Below are 22,117 nucleotides of genomic sequence, written 5' to 3'. Positions count from 1 at the left end.
GACCTATCTTACTACAACAGTATCTACTATGCAAACATAAAAGGCTACAATCTGGCTCATCACGTGACAGGACCAATCTTACTACAATGGTAGCTAGCAATGCAAACATAAATGGCTGCAATCTGGCTTGTGACGAGAAAGGACTAATCTTTCTACAATGGCATCTACTAATGCAATCAGAAATGGCTATAATCTGGCTCATCACGTGAAAGGACTGATCTTACTACAACAGCACATACCGATGCAAACATAAATGGCTACAATCTGGCTCTTCACGTGAACAGGACTGATCTTACTACAGCAGTATCTACCAATGCAAACATAAATGGCTACAATCTGGCTTGTCACATGACAGGACTGATCTTACCACAACAGTACTTACCAATGCAAACAAAAATGGCTACAATCTGGCTTGCCATGTGAAAGGACTGATATTACTACAACGGTATATACCAAATGCAGACATAAATGGCTACAATCTGGCTTGTCACGTGAACAGGACCAAGCTGACTGCAACGGTATCTACCAATGCAAACATAAATGGCTACAACCTGGCTTGTCACATGACAGGACTGATCTTACTACAACAGTACCTACCAGTGCAAACATAAATGGCTACAATCTAGCTCTTCACGTGAAAGGACTGATCTTACTACAACAGTATCTACCAATGCAAACATAAATGGCTACAATTTGGCTCGTCACACGACAGGACTGATCTTACTACAACGGTATCTACCAATGCAAACATAAATGGCTACAATCTGGCTCGTCACATGAACGGACTGAGCTTACTACACCATCTACCAATGCAAACATAAATGGCTACAATCTGGTTCATCACATGAAAGGACTGATCTTACAACAACAATATCTACCAATTCAAACAAAAAATGGCTACAATCTGGCTCGTCATGTGAAAAGACCAATTTTACTACAACAGTATCTACCAATGCGAGCATAAATGGCTACAATTGGGTCTGGGTCGTATGCTGTAACAAGGCTTTATTAAAAAAATGAAAACTGCAAAGATGTTCTACAGCCACTGCATCATTATCCAAAGATGATTTTACTTAATGACGCTGCAAATTTATCATTTATTTATTTTATTTTACATTTGTTGACCGGGCTAGTCCAAAATGGATACATGTCCATTTTCATTGGAGGCCTGGGGAGAAAAGCTCCAACATAGATAATAATAAACATAAACATAACATAAGAACAATCTATTTGTAATACTAGAAAGCAATTTTAAACATCTGGTAGAGTATCCTTTTAACACTAGAAAGAATTAAAACCTAGGCTTAGAGTATCAACAAATAAAAAGAAGGAAAGGCAATACTCTTAAGCTGGGAACATGTATATAGAGTAACAAGCTGGCAGATTAAGTCACAATTCTATAGTAGTGTATTTAAGAGCGAGATTAAGTTAATACAGATGATGAAGACACATTCCTACTGTAGAAAGCTAAGTGACCAAGTTAATATTCTGAAATGGTTACTAAGAAAAGACTAAGTAATTAGAGACCTAGTTAGTTTACTGCTCATATTCTGTAAGGATAATGACAGGTAGTCATAGTGCAGCAGTAGTGAGATCAGTAAAGGTTAATGACAGGTAGTCATAGTGCAGCAGTAGTGAGATCAGTAAGGTTAATGACAGGTAGTCATAGTGCAGCAGTAGTGAGATCAGTAAGGTTAATGACAGGTAGTCATAGTGCAGCAGTAGTGAGATCAGTAAGGTTAATGACAGGTAGTCATAGTGCAGCAGTAGTGAGATCAGTAAGGTTAATGACAGGTAGTCATAGTGCAGCAGTAGTGAGATCAGTAAGGTTAATGACAGGTAGTCATAGTGCAGCAGTAGTGAGATCAGTAAGGTTAATGACAGGTAGTCATAGTGCAGCAGTAGTGAGATCAGTAAGGTTAATGACAGGTAGTCATAGTGCAGCAGTAGTGAGATCAGTAAGGTTAATGACAGGTAGTCATAGTGCAGCAGTAGTGAGATCAGTAAGGTTAATGACAGGTAGTCATAGTGCAGCAGTAGTGAGATCAGTAAGGTTAATGACAGGTAGTCATAGTGCAGCAGTAGTGAGATCAGTAAGGTTAATGACAGGTAGTCATAGTGCAGCAGTAGTGAGATCAGTAAGGTTAATGACAGGTAGTCATAGTGCAGCAGTAGTGAGATCAGTAAGGTTAATGACAGGTAGTCATAGTGCAGCAGTAGTGAGATCAGTAAGGTTAATGACAGGTAGTCATAGTGCAGCAGTAGTGAGATCAGTAAGGTTAATGACAGGTAGTCATAGTGCAGCAGTAGTGAGATCAGTAAGGTTAATGACAGGTAGTCATAGTGCAGCAGTAGTGAGATCAGTAAGGTTAATGACAGGTAGTCATAGTGCAGCAGTAGTGAGATCAGTAAGGTTAATGACAGGTAGTCATAGTGCAGCAGTAGTGAGATCAGTAAGGTTAATGACAGGTAGTCATAGTGCAGCAGTAGTGAGATCAGTAAGGTTAATGACAGGTAGTCATAGTGCAGCAGTAGTGAGATCAGTAAGGTTAATGACAGGTAGTCATAGTGCAGCAGTAGTGAGATCAGTAAGGTTAATGACAGGTAGTCATAGTGCAGCAGTAGTGAGATCAGTAAGGTTAATGACAGGTAGTCATAGTGCAGCAGTAGTGAGATCAGTAAGGTTAATGACAGGTAGTCATAGTGCAGCAGTAGTGAGATCAGTAAGGTTAATGACAGGTAGTCATAGTGCAGCAGTAGTGAGATCAGTAAGGTTAATGACAGGTAGTCATAGTGCAGCAGTAGTGAGATCAGTAAGGTTAATGACAGGTAGTCATAGTGCAGCAGTAGTGAGATCAGTAAGGTTAATGACAGGTAGTCATAGTGCAGCAGTAGTGAGATCAGTAAGGTTAATGACAGGTAGTCATAGTGCAGCAGTAGTGAGATCAGTAAGGTTAATGACAGGTAGTCATAGTGCAGCAGTAGTGAGATCAGTAAGGTTAATGACAGGTAGTCATAGTGCAGCAGTAGTGAGATCAGTAAGGTTAATGACAGGTAGTCATAGTGCAGCAGTAGTGAGATCAGTAAGGTTAATGACAGGTAGTCATAGTGCAGCAGTAGTGAGATCAGTAAGGTTAATGACAGGTAGTCATAGTGCAGCAGTAGTGAGATCAGTAAGGTTAATGACAGGTAGTCATAGTGCAGCAGTAGTGAGATCAGTAAGGTTAATGACAGGTAGTCATAGTGCAGCAGTAGTGAGATCAGTAAGGTTAATGACAGGTAGTCATAGTGCAGCAGTAGTGAGATCAGTAAGGTTAATGACAGGTAGTCATAGTGCAGCAGTAGTGAGATCAGTAAGGTTAATGACAGGTAGTCATAGTGCAGCAGTAGTGAGATCAGTAAGGTTAATGACAGGTAGTCATAGTGCAGCAGTAGTGAGATCAGTAAGGTTAATGACAGGTAGTCATAGTGCAGCAGTAGTGAGATCAGTAAGGTTAATGACAGGTAGTCATAGTGCAGCAGTAGTGAGATCAGTAAGGTTAATGACAGGTAGTCATAGTGCAGCAGTAGTGAGATCAGTAAGGTTAATGACAGGTAGTCATAGTGCAGCAGTAGTGAGATCAGTAAGGTTAATGACAGGTAGTCATAGTGCAGCAGTAGTGAGATCAGTAAGGTTAATGACAGGTAGTCATAGTGCAGCAGTAGTGAGATCAGTAAGGTTAATGACAGGTAGTCATAGTGCAGCAGTAGTGAGATCAGTAAGGTTAATGACAGGTAGTCATAGTGCAGCAGTAGTGAGATCAGTAAGGTTAATGACAGGTAGTCATAGTGCAGCAGTAGTGAGATCAGTAAGGTTAATGACAGGTAGTCATAGTGCAGCAGTAGTGAGATCAGTAAGGTTAATGACAGGTAGTCATAGTGCAGCAGTAGTGAGATCAGTAAGGTTAATGACAGGTAGTCATAGTGCAGCAGTAGTGAGATCAGTAAGGTTAATGACAGGTAGTCATAGTGCAGCAGTAGTGAGATCAGTAAGGTTAATGACAGGTAGTCATAGTGCAGCAGTAGTGAGATCAGTAAGGTTAATGACAGGTAGTCATAGTGCAGCAGTAGTGAGATCAGTAAGGTTAATGACAGGTAGTCATAGTGCAGCAGTAGTGAGATCAGTAAGGTTAATGACAGGTAGTCATAGTGCAGCAGTAGTGAGATCAGTAAGGTTAATGACAGGTAGTCATAGTGCAGCAGTAGTGAGATCAGTAAGGTTAATGACAGGTAGTCATAGTGCAGCAGTAGTGAGATCAGTAAGGTTAATGACAGGTAGTCATAGTGCAGCAGTAGTGAGATCAGTAAGGTTAATGACAGGTAGTCATAGTGCAGCAGTAGTGAGATCAGTAAGGTTAATGACAGGTAGTCATAGTGCAGCAGTAGTGAGATCAGTAAGGTTAATGACAGGTAGTCATAGTGCAGCAGTAGTGAGATCAGTAAGGTTAATGACAGGTAGTCATAGTGCAGCAGTAGTGAGATCAGTAAGGTTAATGACAGGTAGTCATAGTGCAGCAGTAGTGAGATCAGTAAGGTTAATGACAGGTAGTCATAGTGCAGCAGTAGTGAGATCAGTAAGGTTAATGACAGGTAGTCATAGTGCAGCAGTAGTGAGATCAGTAAGGTTAATGACAGGTAGTCATAGTGCAGCAGTAGTGAGATCAGTAAGGTTAATGAGAGGTAGTCATAGTGCAGCAGTAGTGAGATCAGTAAGGTTAATGAGAGGTAGTCATAGTGCAGCAGTAGTGAGATCAGTAAGGTTAATGACAGGTAGTCATAGTGCAGCAGTAGTGAGATCAGTAAGGTTAATGACAGGTAGTCATAGTGCAGCAGTAGTGAGATCAGTAAGGTTAATGACAGGTAGTCATAGTGCAGCAGTAGTGAGATCAGTAAGGTTAATGACAGGTAGTCATAGTGCAGCAGTAGTGAGATCAGTAAGGTTAATGACAGGTAGTCATAGTGCAGCAGTAGTGAGATCAGTAAGGTTAATGACAGGTAGTCATAGTGCAGCAGTAGTGAGATCAGTAAGGTTAATGACAGGTAGTCATAGTGCAGCAGTAGTGAGATCAGTAAGGTTAATGACAGGTAGTCATAGTGCAGCAGTAGTGAGATCAGTAAGGTTAATGACAGGTAGTCATAGTGCAGCAGTAGTGAGATCAGTAAGGTTAATGAGAGGTAGTCATAGTGCAGCAGTAGTGAGATCAGTAAGGTTAATGAGAGGTAGTCATAGTGCAGCAGTAGTGAGATCAGTAAGGTTAATGACAGGTAGTCATAGTGCAGCAGTAGTGAGATCAGTAAGGTTAATGACAGGTAGTCATAGTGCAGCAGTAGTGAGATCAGTAAGGTTAATGACAGGTAGTCATAGTGCAGCAGTAGTGAGATCAGTAAGGTTAATGACAGGTAGTCATAGTGCAGCAGTAGTGAGATCAGTAAGGTTAATGACAGGTAGTCATAGTGCAGCAGTAGTGAGATCAGTAAGGTTAATGAGAGGTAGTCATAGTGCAGCAGTAGTGAGATCAGTAAGGTTAATGACAGGTAGTCATAGTGCAGCAGTAGTGAGATCAGTAAGGTTAATGACAGGTAGTCATAGTGCAGCAGTAGTGAGATCAGTAAGGTTAATGACAGGTAGTCATAGTGCAGCAGTAGTGAGATCAGTAAGGTTAATGAGAGGTAGTCATAGTGCAGCAGTAGTGAGATCAGTAAGGTTAATGAAAGGTAGTCATAGTGCAGCAGTAGTGAGATCAGTAAGGTTAATGAGAGGTAGTCATAGTGCAGCAGTAGTGAGATCAGTAAGGTTAATGACAGGTAGTCATAGTGCAGCAGTAGTGAGATCAGTAAGGTTAATGACAGGTAGTCATAGTGCAGCAGTAGTGAGATCAGTAAAGGTTAATGACAGGTAGTCATAGTGCAGCAGTAGTGAGATCAGTAAGGTTAATGACAGGTAGTCATAGTGCAGCAGTAGTGAGATCAGTAAGGTTAATGACAGGTAGTCATAGTGCAGCAGTAGTGAGATCAGTAAGGTTAATGACAGGTAGTCATAGTGCAGCAGTAGTGAGATCAGTAAGGTTAATGAGAGGTAGTCATAGTGCAGCAGTAGTGAGATCAGTAAGGTTAATGACAGGTAGTCATAGTGCAGCAGTAGTGAGATCAGTAAGGTTAATGACAGGTAGTCATAGTGCAGCAGTAGTGAGATCAGTAAGGTTAATGACAGGTAGTCATAGTGCAGCAGTAGTGAGATCAGTAAGGTTAATGACAGGTAGTCATAGTGCAGCAGTAGTGAGATCAGTAAGGTTAATGAGAGGTAGTCATAGTGCAGCAGTAGTGAGATCAGTAAGGTTAATGACAGGTAGTCATAGTGCAGCAGTAGTGAGATCAGTAAGGTTAATGACAGGTAGTCATAGTGCAGCAGTAGTGAGATCAGTAAGGTTAATGACAGGTAGTCATAGTGCAGCAGTAGTGAGATCAGTAAGGTTAATGAGAGGTAGTCATAGTGCAGCAGTAGTGAGATCAGTAAGGTTAATGAGAGGTAGTCATAGTGCAGCAGTAGTGAGATCAGTAAGGTTAATGAGAGGTAGTCATAGTGCAGCAGTAGTGAGATCAGTAAGGTTAATGAGAGGTAGTCATAGTGCAGCAGTAGTGAGATCAGTAAGGTTAATGAGAGGTAGTCATAGTGCAGCAGTAGTGAGATCAGTAAGGTTAATGACAGGTAGTCATAGTGCAGCAGTAGTGAGATCAGTAAGGTTAATGAGAGGTAGTCATAGTGCAGCAGTAGTGAGATCAGTAAGGTTAATGAGAGGTAGTCATAGTGCAGCAGTAGTGAGATCAGTAAGGTTAATGAGAGGTAGTCATAGTGCAGCAGTAGTGAGATCAGTAAGGTTAATGACAGGTAGTCATAGTGCAGCAGTAGTGAGATCAGTAAGGTTAATGACAGGTAGTCATAGTGCAGCAGTAGTGAGATCAGTAAGGTTAATGACAGGTAGTCATAGTGCAGCAGTAGTGAGATCAGTAAGGTTAATGACAGGTAGTCATAGTGCAGCAGTAGTGAGATCAGTAAGGTTAATGACAGGTAGTCATAGTGCAGCAGTAGTGAGATCAGTAAGGTTAATGAGAGGTAGTCATAGTGCAGCAGTAGTGAGATCAGTAAGGTTAATGACAGGTAGTCATAGTGCAGCAGTAGTGAGATCAGTAAGGTTAATGACAGGTAGTCATAGTGCAGCAGTAGTGAGATCAGTAAGGTTAATGACAGGTAGTCATAGTGCAGCAGTAGTGAGATCAGTAAGGTTAATGACAGGTAGTCATAGTGCAGCAGTAGTGAGATCAGTAAGGTTAATGACAGGTAGTCATAGTGCAGCAGTAGTGAGATCAGTAAGGTTAATGACAGGTAGTCATAGTGCAGCAGTAGTGAGATCAGTAAGGTTAATGACAGGTAGTCATAGTGCAGCAGTAGTGAGATCAGTAAGGTTAATGACAGGTAGTCATAGTGCAGCAGTAGTGAGATCAGTAAGGTTAATGAGAGGTAGTCATAGTGCAGCAGTAGTGAGATCAGTAAGGTTAATGACAGGTAGTCATAGTGCAGCAGTAGTGAGATCAGTAAGGTTAATGAGAGGTAGTCATAGTGCAGCAGTAGTGAGATCAGTAAGGTTAATGACAGGTAGTCATAGTGCAGCAGTAGTGAGATCAGTAAGGTTAATGACAGGTAGTCATAGTGCAGCAGTAGTGAGATCAGTAAGGTTAATGAGAGGTAGTCATAGTGCAGCAGTAGTGAGATCAGTAAGGTTAATGAGAGGTAGTCATAGTGCAGCAGTAGTGAGATCAGTAAGGTTAATGACAGGTAGTCATAGTGCAGCAGTAGTGAGATCAGTAAGGTTAATGACAGGTAGTCATAGTGCAGCAGTAGTGAGATCAGTAAGGTTAATGACAGGTAGTCATAGTGCAGCAGTAGTGAGATCAGTAAGGTTAATGACAGGTAGTCATAGTGCAGCAGTAGTGAGATCAGTAAGGTTAATGACAGGTAGTCATAGTGCAGCAGTAGTGAGATCAGTAAGGTTAATGACAGGTAGTCATAGTGCAGCAGTAGTGAGATCAGTAAGGTTAATGACAGGTAGTCATAGTGCAGCAGTAGTGAGATCAGTAAGGTTAATGACAGGTAGTCATAGTGCAGCAGTAGTGAGATCAGTAAGGTTAATGACAGGTAGTCATAGTGCAGCAGTAGTGAGATCAGTAAGGTTAATGACAGGTAGTCATAGTGCAGCAGTAGTGAGATCAGTAAGGTTAATGACAGGTAGTCATAGTGCAGCAGTAGTGAGATCAGTAAGGTTAATGACAGGTAGTCATAGTGCAGCAGTAGTGAGATCAGTAAGGTTAATGACAGGTAGTCATAGTGCAGCAGTAGTGAGATCAGTAAGGTTAATGAGAGGTAGTCATAGTGCAGCAGTAGTGAGATCAGTAAGGTTAATGACAGGTAGTCATAGTGCAGCAGTAGTGAGATCAGTAAGGTTAATGACAGGTAGTCATAGTGCAGCAGTAGTGAGATCAGTAAGGTTAATGACAGGTAGTCATAGTGCAGCAGTAGTGAGATCAGTAAGGTTAATGACAGGTAGTCATAGTGCAGCAGTAGTGAGATCAGTAAGGTTAATGAGAGGTAGTCATAGTGCAGCAGTAGTGAGATCAGTAAGGTTAATGACAGGTAGTCATAGTGCAGCAGTAGTGAGATCAGTAAGGTTAATGACAGGTAGTCATAGTGCAGCAGTAGTGAGATCAGTAAGGTTAATGACAGGTAGTCATAGTGCAGCAGTAGTGAGATCAGTAAGGTTAATGACAGGTAGTCATAGTGCAGCAGTAGTGAGATCAGTAAGGTTAATGACAGGTAGTCATAGTGCAGCAGTAGTGAGATCAGTAAGGTTAATGACAGGTAGTCATAGTGCAGCAGTAGTGAGATCAGTAAGGTTAATGACAGGTAGTCATAGTGCAGCAGTAGTGAGATCAGTAAGGTTAATGACAGGTAGTCATAGTGCAGCAGTAGTGAGATCAGTAAGGTTAATGACAGGTAGTCATAGTGCAGCAGTAGTGAGATCAGTAAGGTTAATGACAGGTAGTCATAGTGCAGCAGTAGTGAGATCAGTAAGGTTAATGACAGGTAGTCATAGTGCAGCAGTAGTGAGATCAGTAAGGTTAATGACAGGTAGTCATAGTGCAGCAGTAGTGAGATCAGTAAGGTTAATGACAGGTAGTCATAGTGCAGCAGTAGTGAGATCAGTAAGGTTAATGACAGGTAGTCATAGTGCAGCAGTAGTGAGATCAGTAAGGTTAATGACAGGTAGTCATAGTGCAGCAGTAGTGAGATCAGTAAGGTTAATGACAGGTAGTCATAGTGCAGCAGTAGTGAGATCAGTAAGGTTAATGACAGGTAGTCATAGTGCAGCAGTAGTGAGATCAGTAAGGTTAATGACAGGTAGTCATAGTGCAGCAGTAGTGAGATCAGTAAGGTTAATGACAGGTAGTCATAGTGCAGCAGTAGTGAGATCAGTAAGGTTAATGACAGGTAGTCATAGTGCAGCAGTAGTGAGATCAGTAAGGTTAATGACAGGTAGTCATAGTGCAGCAGTAGTGAGATCAGTAAGGTTAATGACAGGTAGTCATAGTGCAGCAGTAGTGAGATCAGTAAGGTTAATGACAGGTAGTCATAGTGCAGCAGTAGTGAGATCAGTAAGGTTAATGACAGGTAGTCATAGTGCAGCAGTAGTGAGATCAGTAAGGTTAATGACAGGTAGTCATAGTGCAGCAGTAGTGAGATCAGTAAGGTTAATGACAGGTAGTCATAGTGCAGCAGTAGTGAGATCAGTAAGGTTAATGACAGGTAGTCATAGTGCAGCAGTAGTGAGATCAGTAAGGTTAATGACAGGTAGTCATAGTGCAGCAGTAGTGAGATCAGTAAGGTTAATGACAGGTAGTCATAGTGCAGCAGTAGTGAGATCAGTAAGGTTAATGACAGGTAGTCATAGTGCAGCAGTAGTGAGATCAGTAAGGTTAATGACAGGTAGTCATAGTGCAGCAGTAGTGAGATCAGTAAGGTTAATGACAGGTAGTCATAGTGCAGCAGTAGTGAGATCAGTAAGGTTAATGACAGGTAGTCATAGTGCAGCAGTAGTGAGATCAGTAAGGTTAATGACAGGTAGTCATAGTGCAGCAGTAGTGAGATCAGTAAGGTTAATGACAGGTAGTCATAGTGCAGCAGTAGTGAGATCAGTAAGGTTAATGACAGGTAGTCATAGTGCAGCAGTAGTGAGATCAGTAAGGTTAATGACAGGTAGTCATAGTGCAGCAGTAGTGAGATCAGTAAGGTTAATGAGAGGTAGTCATAGTGCAGCAGTAGTGAGATCAGTAAGGTTAATGACAGGTAGTCATAGTGCAGCAGTAGTGAGATCAGTAAGGTTAATGACAGGTAGTCATAGTGCAGCAGTAGTGAGATCAGTAAGGTTAATGACAGGTAGTCATAGTGCAGCAGTAGTGAGATCAGTAAGGTTAATGACAGGTAGTCATAGTGCAGCAGTAGTGAGATCAGTAAGGTTAATGACAGGTAGTCATAGTGCAGCAGTAGTGAGATCAGTAAGGTTAATGACAGGTAGTCATAGTGCAGCAGTAGTGAGATCAGTAAGGTTAATGACAGGTAGTCATAGTGCAGCAGTAGTGAGATCAGTAAGGTTAATGACAGGTAGTCATAGTGCAGCAGTAGTGAGATCAGTAAGGTTAATGAGAGGTAGTCATAGTGCAGCAGTAGTGAGATCAGTAAGGTTAATGACAGGTAGTCATAGTGCAGCAGTAGTGAGATCAGTAAGGTTAATGACAGGTAGTCATAGTGCAGCAGTAGTGAGATCAGTAAGGTTAATGACAGGTAGTCATAGTGCAGCAGTAGTGAGATCAGTAAGGTTAATGACAGGTAGTCATAGTGCAGCAGTAGTGAGATCAGTAAGGTTAATGACAGGTAGTCATAGTGCAGCAGTAGTGAGATCAGTAAGGTTAATGACAGGTAGTCATAGTGCAGCAGTAGTGAGATCAGTAAGGTTAATGACAGGTAGTCATAGTGCAGCAGTAGTGAGATCAGTAAGGTTAATGACAGGTAGTCATAGTGCAGCAGTAGTGAGATCAGTAAGGTTAATGACAGGTAGTCATAGTGCAGCAGTAGTGAGATCAGTAAGGTTAATGACAGGTAGTCATAGTGCAGCAGTAGTGAGATCAGTAAGGTTAATGACAGGTAGTCATAGTGCAGCAGTAGTGAGATCAGTAAGGTTAATGACAGGTAGTCATAGTGCAGCAGTAGTGAGATCAGTAAGGTTAATGACAGGTAGTCATAGTGCAGCAGTAGTGAGATCAGTAAGGTTAATGACAGGTAGTCATAGTGCAGCAGTAGTGAGATCAGTAAGGTTAATGACAGGTAGTCATAGTGCAGCAGTAGTGAGATCAGTAAGGTTAATGACAGGTAGTCATAGTGCAGCAGTAGTGAGATCAGTAAGGTTAATGACAGGTAGTCATAGTGCAGCAGTAGTGAGATCAGTGAGGTTAATGACAGGTAGTCATAGTGCAGCAGTAGTGAGATCAGTAAGGTTAATGCCAGGTAGTCATAGTGCAGCAGTAGTGAGATCAGTAAGGTTAATGACAGGTAGTCATAGTGCAGCAGTAGTGAGATCAGTAAGGTTAATGACAGGTAGTCATAGTGCAGCAGTAGTGAGATCAGTAAGGTTAATGACAGGTAGTCATAGTGCAGCAGTAGTGAGATCAGTAAGGTTAATGACAGGTAGTCATAGTGCAGCAGTAGTGAGATCAGTAAGGTTAACGACAGGTAGTCATAGTGCAGCAGTAGTGAGATCAGTAAAGGTGAGAATGGTAAGACCGAGATTGTTAGTCTGGGTTGGTGCAGGGGCAAATCCAATGACTATATCTATATATCAATATCTCTATATATGTATATTTGTATATATCCTGAAATTCTGAAATTCAGTATTTCGAAATTACATAGCTGAAAACCCAAGCACAACTCATAACTCCGAAAACACATAACTGCGAAATTCAAATTGCCGAAACTACGCTACACATACAGTACACACATAAACAAACACAAGCCCCTCCCCCCACACACAATCAAATAAATGCATCTACACTATAGATAAGCAGGGAGGTAAGCCCCCCTGAGCCCCCCCCCACAACCTCTACTTATATATTTTAACTCTGTGGTGTATATATATATATATATATATATATGTATATATATATATACATATATATATATATATATATATATATATATATATATATATATATATATATATATATATATATAAAGAACATCTACACCATCCTAGCTGTGATACCATTGCTATAGAATGAACATCCACACCATCCTAGCTGTGATACCACTGAAGATCCAGTGGTGTGGTAAGAGTGGGATGGGTACCTGGCAGGCTTACAAGCTCCACTTTGCTAATAAATATTCTGTAAGCCATTGCTTTCTTTACATTTTCACACATCACTATAGCCTGCTGCTACAAAAATGAGTAAAAATGAAAACAGAAAGTCTTCTACCTTGCACTGCTGATGCTTTCTCCCAGAAACACACCTACCTTAACGGTATACAATGACTTGCAGCTGCAAACCAACAAAACAACAGTGCTTTTAATATTACTGTTTGTAACACTGACATGACGACACACACAAGCCATACGCTACTTCTAAAGATTACAGCTTGTTTATTTATTTATACTTGCTTACTTGGGGCAGCACACTGACTACAAGTGACCAAATGAAGGTGCAGCCCAGGTGAATAAGTTTGGCAACCAGGTAATTAACAATAATCCTTCCCAAATGGTTATCCTTCTAGGCAGTTTCTTTACTTTACTACAACAGCAGATGGACATAAAACTAAAAACTAGCTAACCTCTCCTTCATTTATGACTTATCCCCTGTAATCTTAGCTTATGACATTTTTCATGTTCCAGTGAGGTACCAAAACTCAGCACAGTGTCTGCCAGTTCAGTGACATCACAATATCTGAGTCCTTTTTCTTCTTATGTGTCTCAGTGGGAAATAAAACAGATCTGTATTAGCTTTACTTTAAATGGGTCTATTTTCTATTTGCTTCTAATCAATCTCATTTCTTACTACTATGGCCCTTACATTTTACAGATATTTCAGAGGTTGTGCACTTCCTTTGATGATCACTGGGTTCTTCTCCTGCTTGACTGACTACTGCAGTAAGAAATTCAGAGAAGGTGTTGTAAAGAAATGTACTTCTTTCAAATCTATTCACTGCACACACTTTGACTGCACTTCTAGTGTGCACACAAATCACCAAAAGAAATAACGCACACATTTTACACAATGTGAATTGTAACAGACTGTCTTTTCTTTATGAAAGGAAACCATGAATTGAAAAGCTGTCCTTTAAAGCTCAGGAGCATGGAGGAGGAAGGACTGTAACAGCTGGCTAAAAAAAGATGTTATGTACTCACCATAACTTTCCATGTTTGTAGTCCATCTCACCCTTCATTCTTACACATGGGTTCAGAGCCGATCCTCAGCTCCGACTCAACCTTTTTACAAGCTCAGAGTCTTCTAGTTGGCTCATGGCTAGGTAGGTATTCCATGGTGCACCAGTACAATCCCCAGATCTTGTTTGCTGCTAACGCACAGAAATAATAATAACCATAGAGAAAGAACCCAATAATAAAAGGTCTCCAGTAAATGATAATAGCAAAACCTTTCTGTCTCCAGATACTTCCAAGATGGGGGTAGGTGGGTGGGCTTGTAAGAATGAAGGGCGAGATGGACTACAAACATGGAGCGTTATGGTGAGTACATAACTTCATGTTCTGTAGTCCTATCACGCCTTCATTATTACACATGGGACAGCGTCCCTAGCACCTTACTTTTGGGTGGCTCAAGGAAAAATACTCCTGAGTACCGTGGAACCAAAGGATGCTCTACCCCTGGAGGTTAAATCCAATTTGTAATGAGTAATAAATGTGTGAGCGGTAGCCCAAGTTGCTGCTGCACAGATATTATCACGTGGGACCCCGGCTTGAAAGGCTGCAGAGGTAGACTGAGATCTCATAAAATGAGCCTTAATTTTGAAAGGTAAAGGCTTACCATTAGAAGTGTAAATGTAAGCTATACAGCTAGCGATCCAATTAGAGAGTGTCACTTTGGAAACTGGTAGACCTAATCTGGAGTTGGAGAAGGAATAAATAATTGGTCTGACTTCCTGAATTCCTTGGTCTGGTGTAAATAAAAATGTAACTGTCTATGAACATCCAACTGATGAAACCTGTATTCTGCTGCGTTGGAATGATTAGGGAAGAACAGCGGAAGCTCTATGGATTGGTTCAAAGTGTTATGGGAACAGATCTTGGGGATGAAGGATGGATTAGTATGAAGAGATACTCTGCCTTTGTGAAATATCAAATAAGGGGGTTTGACAGACAGTGCATGTAACTCTGACACTCTTCTAGCAGATGTGATTGCCACCAGAAACAAAGTTTTCCAAGACAGAAATTTCAAAGGCAACGAATGAGAAGGCTCAAAGGGTGGAGACGTTAATTTGGATAGCACAAAATTCAAGTCCCATGAAGCAACTGGTTCCTGAAAGAGGGGGTGTTAACAAAGTGGCACCTTTGAGGAAGGTCTTGCACAACCTGTGACAACAGATTAGAATCTTGTAGTGAAAATTAGAAATCGCTGCTAACTGAACCTTGATTGTGGCAGCTGCAGATCCCTGGTGGAAAATTCAGACAAAAATTCCAGAATCACCGGAAAGGAAGCGCTATAAGGGTCAACATTCTACTTCTCAGCCCAGATAGAGAACCTCCTCCATTTACTGCAATATAATTTCCTAGTGGACGATATGAGTCACGGAGGGTGAGAAGTTGTGAAGCCTGACTAGGGATGGAACTGGAGCAGCCAAGCTGTCAAATTGAGGGTGTGTAAGGTGGGGTGAAGCAAACCTGACATGTGCGCCAGGAAAGCTGGCACTGGGTCCAGGATCCATGGATCATCTAGAAGGTGAGGCCCGAGAAAGGGGAACCAAACCTGTCGAGGCCAGTAAGGAGTAATGAGGATCAGTTTGCTTCCCAGCTTTTCCACTTTCTGAATCACCTTGGATACGAGAGGAAAGGGAGGGAAAGCATAGAGACCCGGAGGCCAATCATGAACAAGTGCGTCTCTTGGTGACTCCCCTGGAGGGGGGACGAGGGAGAAATATCTGCTGAATTTGGCATTGATTGGGCTGGCAAAGAGATCGCAGCAAGGCTGTCCCCATCTGTAGAAAATCTGCTCCCCTATATCCTGCTTCAGAGACCACTCGTGAGGCATCAAATTTGCCTAGCTGAGTTTGTCGGCTATCACGTTGGTTGTCCCCGGGATATGCATCACCACCAGAAAGTACTGGGAAGATATCGCCCATTTCCAAACTCGAATGGCTTCTCGACACAGTGGGTATGATCTGGTTCTGCCTTGTTTGTTGATATACCATACTACCGACATGTTGTCTGATAGTATTGCAATTGTCCCAAGAGAAAGAAGGTCATGAAGTGCTTGCAACGCCAGGAGCACCACCCTTATCTCTAGAACACTGATATGCAGGAGAGCCTCATGATCTTGCCAAGTGCCTTGGACAGTCCTGCCTAGATAATGCCCCCCACCCTATCTGTGAGACATCCATGGTCACAGTGGCAACGGGTTGGCGAAGGACAAATGGAGTACCTGTGGTTAACTGACTGGGTTGAATCCACCAAATGAGGTCCTCCTTGCAAGAGTCTATCAGCAAAATGTGATGAGTTAAGGGTAGTTGTTGAAAGGACCACTGGGTCGACAGAAGCCACTGAAGAATCCACATATGTAGTCTGGCTAGTGGCACTAGTAGTATGGTAGAAGCCATGGTCCCTAGAAGCTTCAGAACAGTCTTGGCCTTGACTTTTCAGAGGGGGAGAAGACGGTGAATTTGAAGAACTAGATTATGTGCCACTTTCTATTGGAAGACGAGACAATATGGCTGCTGTGTCTATTTCTGCACCTATAAAAATCACAAATTGAGAGGGCAATAAGGCAGATTTTTTCCCAAATGATAGTAATCCCCAACTGGGTACAAAGTTGAATAGTAATATCCCTGGTCTGAAGAAGTAGATGCCTGGTGGGGGTGGTCAGGAGTCAGTCGTCCAGATACAGAAATACCTGGAATCCTTGATGTCTCAAGTGAGCTGTCACTACTGCCATGCACTTGGTGAACACCCTGGGGGCTGTGGTGAGACCAAAGGGCACAGCACGAAACTGGTAGTGACTGGCTCCCAGCCGGAAGTGTAGATGACGCCTCAACACTCTGTCCATTTTTATGTGGCAGTAAAAGTCTTGGAGGTCTATTGAACACATCCAAGTGTCTTTCTCTAGTAATAGGAGTATAGACTGCAGTGTCACCATCCGGAACTTGTCCTTCTTTACAGATTCGTTTAATTTGCTGAGGTCCAAGATGGTCCTCCAGTTCCCTGTACGTTTTGTCACTAAAAAGAATCTGGAGTAAGTTCCGAAACCTATTTGGTCTGCGGGGACGGTTTGGATGACTCTTTTTGCCAGCAACTTGTTGACCTCCACAGTTGCTTGATCCCTGTGATTGGGTGGAACATCCAGGATCCTCTTGGGAACATGAGGTGGCAAAGAAAAGGGTATGAAATAACCTCTGGTGATAATTCTTTGTACCCATTTGTCTTGAGTGATACTTAGCCAGGCTTCCAGATACAAAGAAATGCGACCCCAGACTGGCTCCAGAGAAGCACAGTCAGTCCCTACATCAGGAGTGCTGGTAAGGCCAGCCCCGAAATGAATCACGGCCTCCCTGGTTTTCCGGTCCGTCCCTGCCTCTAGGACGATGTCTACCATTTCCTCCTCCTCCTTTGCCTCTGAAGGAGGAGTCACCCTGTGCATCCTGGAAAAACCTCTGGGACTTCTTGAACCATATTTTAACACCTCTCTGACCCTTAGGGTATGGTCTAGAGGTGACGGTAAAATGTACTCCCACGGCAGAGAGTGTTTTCCCTTCTTGCTCACACTGGGTGAGTGTGTCCTTTACCTTAGGTCCAAACAATGAAGAACCGTCGAAGGGGACGTTGGTAAAGGTAGACTTGAACGGTTCCGCAAAATTACACAAGCGTATCCAGGAATGACACCTTAGGGAAATTCCTGAAACCGCTGTTCTGCTCGCTCCATCGGCTGCATAAGAGATGAGCTCATGAACGAGTTGACAATATAATTCAAGGTGGACAACTGGGTAGACACCTTCGCAGGGACTCCCTCAGTGGATGTACCTTGTAGAGTCTCTCCTAACTCCTTAAGGAGATCTCTCTGAAGCCTCGTGAAGTGTGTAAGGTAGCTCAGCGATCTAAGTGTAAATGCCACTGACAAAAATATATGCTTCCTGTATCTGTCCATCGTTCGAGATTCTTTATTCAGCAGATGGACAGAAGAAGTCTCTGCTAGCTCCTTCTTAGTGGCCGCCACCACCACCATGGCATGTACGGGAACACAATTTGACAAAAATTCCCTCTCCTTGGGAGCTGATAAAAATTTATTTGGTTTCCTGGGGACTGGCTCCAAGGCATCAGGAGTACCCCACACCTTCCGACTAATGAACTCTAACAGTTCGTCGAAAGGTGGAGACACCCAAAAGGCTGAAGGTTGAGACCCAAAAGCCTTCAGGTACACCGACTCCTCATCAGAAGGGGTGAAAGTGGGCCAGCGCACCTCTGCTTAAGGATCTCCAGGATGTCTACAAAGGAAACATCATCAGAGGATGACTTGAGGGACCCTTCTGTCTCCTCGAGATCGGTGTCCGAGGTAAGAGACTCGTCCTGGGAGTCTACATGCTTCCTCTTGAATGTTCTCTTCCGTAGGGGCTCCTCGGAAGGATATTGCAGGGAGGTCTTGGAAGAATGGGTTCCACCAGCCGGTGGCTCCTGAGACTGCGGGTCTCTGCTGTCCAGAGAGGGAGTAGGTGCTAAGACAAAAGTAGGTGTCCTAGGGGGAAGAGTGTCGGTACACCTGGTAGGAGCTGATGATCAGGACAGCACACTCCTCATCATCTTGAATGCTGACTTCTTTGGCTCCGAAGACCTCCCCAGCTCAGTGGAGACCGAGGATGCCACCGGTTCCAGAGCCATCGGCTCGAGACAGATGTAGGGTCTGAGCTCACCCTAGCCAACGTGCCTTGAGGAAGGCTCGGTACCGAACAGGCTCGGTTCCAGGCGTCCCTGTCGTGGCCGACTGGGGAGCTTCGGCTCCTAGACACCACGGATGGCACCGAGTGTGTCGGAGTGGAACTCGGCTGCAAAGCAACCTCAGGGGGAGCAGGAACTAAGGGTTCCACCAGCGGTACCAAAAACTCCAGCTCCGAAAGACCAGCACAGCTTGGAGGAGGAATCACAGAAGGGGTAAAGGACTCAAGTGGCCCTGGAGCCGACTGGGTCGGAGCCAACAACATTTTAGGTAAGCCAGATTACTTCAGAAGTCTCACCACTACTCTCTCCACATCTTCCGATAAACTCCTGGAAGACCTGGGTGACAGTGTGTGAGAACAGGATCTCTGTAATATGGGTGACCTTAGTGTAGGGGAGACCGGTAAACGGTCCGTAGACCGGCTCCGATGTCTACCATCAGTGGTTGGCTCCGAACTACCTGTTGCTGACACTGTAGCAACATTAGTAGTAGTAGAACCCTCGATCGGCTCCAAACTCAATGGAGCCAAGGAGGCAGCAGGTTTGTCAGATTTGGAAATTTTGAGAGGCGGCTCCGATGCACCAGCCGGTGCTGGGGAGGGCCTCTTAGAAGATTTTGATTTCTCCTTTTTAGATCCATGAGACTTAGCAGAGGAGGGAGATCTGGCCAGATCTTCCTCAAAAGAGGGCTTAAGGAGACCTTTTAATATTAGTTTATTTTTCCTCTACTGCAATATGCTCGCACTAAATGAGTGACAAAATAGGCATGTTTCCTGTAAGTGGATGGCCCCAAGACAGTATACGCAGTTACTGTGACCATCCGTTAATGGACATCTTCTGTGAGCATTTAACACACTTTTTAAAGCCAGATGGCTTATGATCTTTAACATCCTCAGACATCTCACAGAAGACTGCAATCAGACACATGACACACAGAGAAGAAGGGGAAAGTGGAAGGACTATGTCCTCTAAGTTAAACGGGCCTAGCCCTTAAAGTATCAACAAGACACAACCACGAGGACTAGGTCCTGTAACTTAAACGGGCCAACCCCTGGTAGAGAAAGTAGAGAGAAAATCTAGGTCCTCTAACTAAAACGGACCTAGACACGAAAGAATCTCACACACACCAGAGAAAAAATACAATCTTTTATAACGCAAAACAAGAGAATGAAGGTAAAAGGAAAACCCCATTCTAACTGCAAATCCAAAAAGTGGAGCCCCGCAAGCAAAATATTTATTTTAATCTATTCATTTTAATCTAAATATACTGAGAAACGTTACCTAAAAAGCACAAACAGTCTAAACTACGCGCAAAGGTGCCTGCAAGCACTAATATCAACAATATCTGAAACTAGGGGTATATAAATATATAACACAACCCCAGTGAAGAAACTAACTGGCACACACGATACCAAAGAGAACGATAAGGTCAACTGTTCTCAGAAATACTTAACACTGAAAAAACTATAGTAACTACAAAAGGACTCGAATAACAGTTTTAAGAAGCTATCTAAATATGAAAAACAGCAAAATTTTGTCAAAAAATTAGCAAAATGTGTTAGACTTAGCCATGGCCAAGAAGAAGCATATCCAAACTCGTCGAAGCGGCAAACGAGATCTGGGGATTGTACTGGTGCACCATGGGATACCTACCTAGCCACGAGCCAACTAGAAAACTCTGAGCTTGTAAAAAGGCCAAGTCGGAGCCGAGGATTGGCTCCGAACCCATGTGTAAGAATGAAGGGTGAGATAGACTACAAACATGGAATGTTATGGTGAGTACGTAAACTTCTTTTTTTAGTCAGCTGTTACAGTCCTTCCTCCTTCGTGTTACTGACCTTTAAAGGACAGCTTTTCAATTCAAGGTTTCCTTTCATAAAGAAAAGACAGACTGTTACAATTCACATTGTGTAAAATGTGTGTGTTATTTCTTTTGGTGATTTTTGTGCATGCTAGAAGCAAGCCCCCCCTGCACCCCCCATTTATATATTCTAACTTTGAGGCATATATATATATATATATATATATATATATATATATATATATATATATATATAAAACACCCACACCATCCTAGCTGTGATACCACTGCTACAGAAAGAACATCCACACCATCCTAGCTGTGATACCACTGAAGATCCAGTGGTGTGGTAAGAGTGGGATGGGTACCTGGCAGGCTTACAAGCTCCACTTTGCTAATAAATATTCGGTAAGCCATTGCTTTCTTTACATTTTCACACATCACCATAGCCTGCTGCTACAAAAATGAGTAAAAATGAAAACAGAAAGTCTTCTACCTTGCACTGCTGATGCTTTCTCCCAGAAACACACCTACCTTAACGGTATACAATGACTTGCAGCTGCAAACCAACAAAACAACAGTGCTTTTAATATTACTGTTTGTAACACTGACATGACGACACACACAAGCCATACGCTACTTCTAAAGATTACAGCTTGTTTATTTATTTATACTTGCTTACTTGGGGCAGTACACTGACTACAAGTGACCAAATGAAGGTGCAGCCCCGGTGAATAAGTTTGGCAACCAGGTAATTAACAATAATCCTTCCCAAATGGTTATCCTTCTAGGCAGTTTCTTTACTTTACTCCAACAGCAGATGGACATAAAACTAAAAACTAGCTAACCTCTCCTTCATTTATGACTTATCCCCTGTAATCTTAGCTTATGACATTTTTCATGTTCCAGTGAGGTACCAAAACTCAGCACAGTGTCTGCCAGTTCAGTGACATCACAATATCTGAGTCCTTTTTCTTCTTATGTGTCTCAGTGGGAAATAAAACAGATCTGTATTAACTTTGCTTTAAATGGGTCTATTTTCTATTTGTTTCTAATCAATGTCATTTCTCACTAGTACGGCCCTTACATTTTACAGATATTTCAGAGGCTGTGCACCTCCTTTGATGATCATTGGGTTCTTCTCCTGCTTGACTGACTACTGCAGTAAGAAATTCAGAGAAGGTGTTGTAAAGAAATGTACTTCTTTCAAATCTATTCACTGCACACACTTTGACTGCACTTCTAGTGTGCACACAAATCACCAAAAGAAATAACGCACACATTTTACACAATGTGAATTGTAACAGACTGTCTTTTCTTTATGAAAGGAAACCATGAATTGAAAAGCTGTCCTTTAAAGCTCAGTAGCATGAAAGAGGAAGGACTGTTAACAGTTGGCTAAAACATCTGATTAACATTGAGTAGACTAAAAGGCTACAGATCACAAAGCAGAGCCTAATGTTATTAACAGTTACCTTCAATGTTATTCCTGAAGACGGCAAAACTTTGTCCAGCTTCATTGTAAGCTACGCATTCTACAGTGGTTTTATGATCCTGTTTATTAGACAATGCCACAGTGCTCTCAACCTCGATGTTTCCAAAGACAGGAGTGGACACATTTCTAGAGATGACTTGTCTGTTCTCTTGGGAAGCACCAGGTGTGTCCATACATCTGAATAAGTAAGACAGACAGGTAATACACTTTTGTACAAGATAAGGCTAACACTCATAGCAACATTATACAAGATTAGATCTTTAAAGGAATCTCTTGATTCAGGTCATATTAAGGCTCTACAGCAGTTAAGTCTCCAACTATAGATTATTTTTTGTTCAATCTTGTGAAAGCCACTGGTACCAACCCCAAACGTAAGTGGCTGGAAAGAGATAAAATATGAACATCCATGCTTCTACACTTCCATGTCAGGCATCAATTTCAGTAAATATCATCACTGAGCAAAATAAAAAATAAACAAAATAATAAATAAAATCAGAAGTTAAAGCCAGACAGTCTGCTGAAGAAAGCTGAGCG

At 42.3% G+C, this 22,117-nt stretch overlaps 1 protein-coding gene across 1 annotated transcript in view; it reads right to left on the bottom strand.

The window, feature by feature from the left end:
* Window positions 1-22,117, bottom strand: part of LOC122789882 (mast/stem cell growth factor receptor Kit-like) — a 666,793-nt gene that overhangs the window by 576,580 nt on the left and 68,096 nt on the right. Inside the window, exon 2 of the mRNA XM_044057314.1 lies at window positions 21,564-21,760. Coding sequence (XP_043913249.1) covers window positions 21,564-21,760 — 197 coding nt within the window. The remainder of the gene's footprint in view (window positions 1-21,563; window positions 21,761-22,117) is intronic.

The sequence above is a fragment of the Protopterus annectens genome, chromosome 15.part0 (genome assembly GCF_019279795.1).
Source record: "Protopterus annectens isolate FY-2018-M chromosome 15.part0, PAN1.0, whole genome shotgun sequence".
NCBI classification, from domain to species: domain Eukaryota; kingdom Metazoa; phylum Chordata; order Ceratodontiformes; family Protopteridae; genus Protopterus; species Protopterus annectens.
This window is presented reverse-complemented; position numbering and strand designations above follow the sequence as displayed.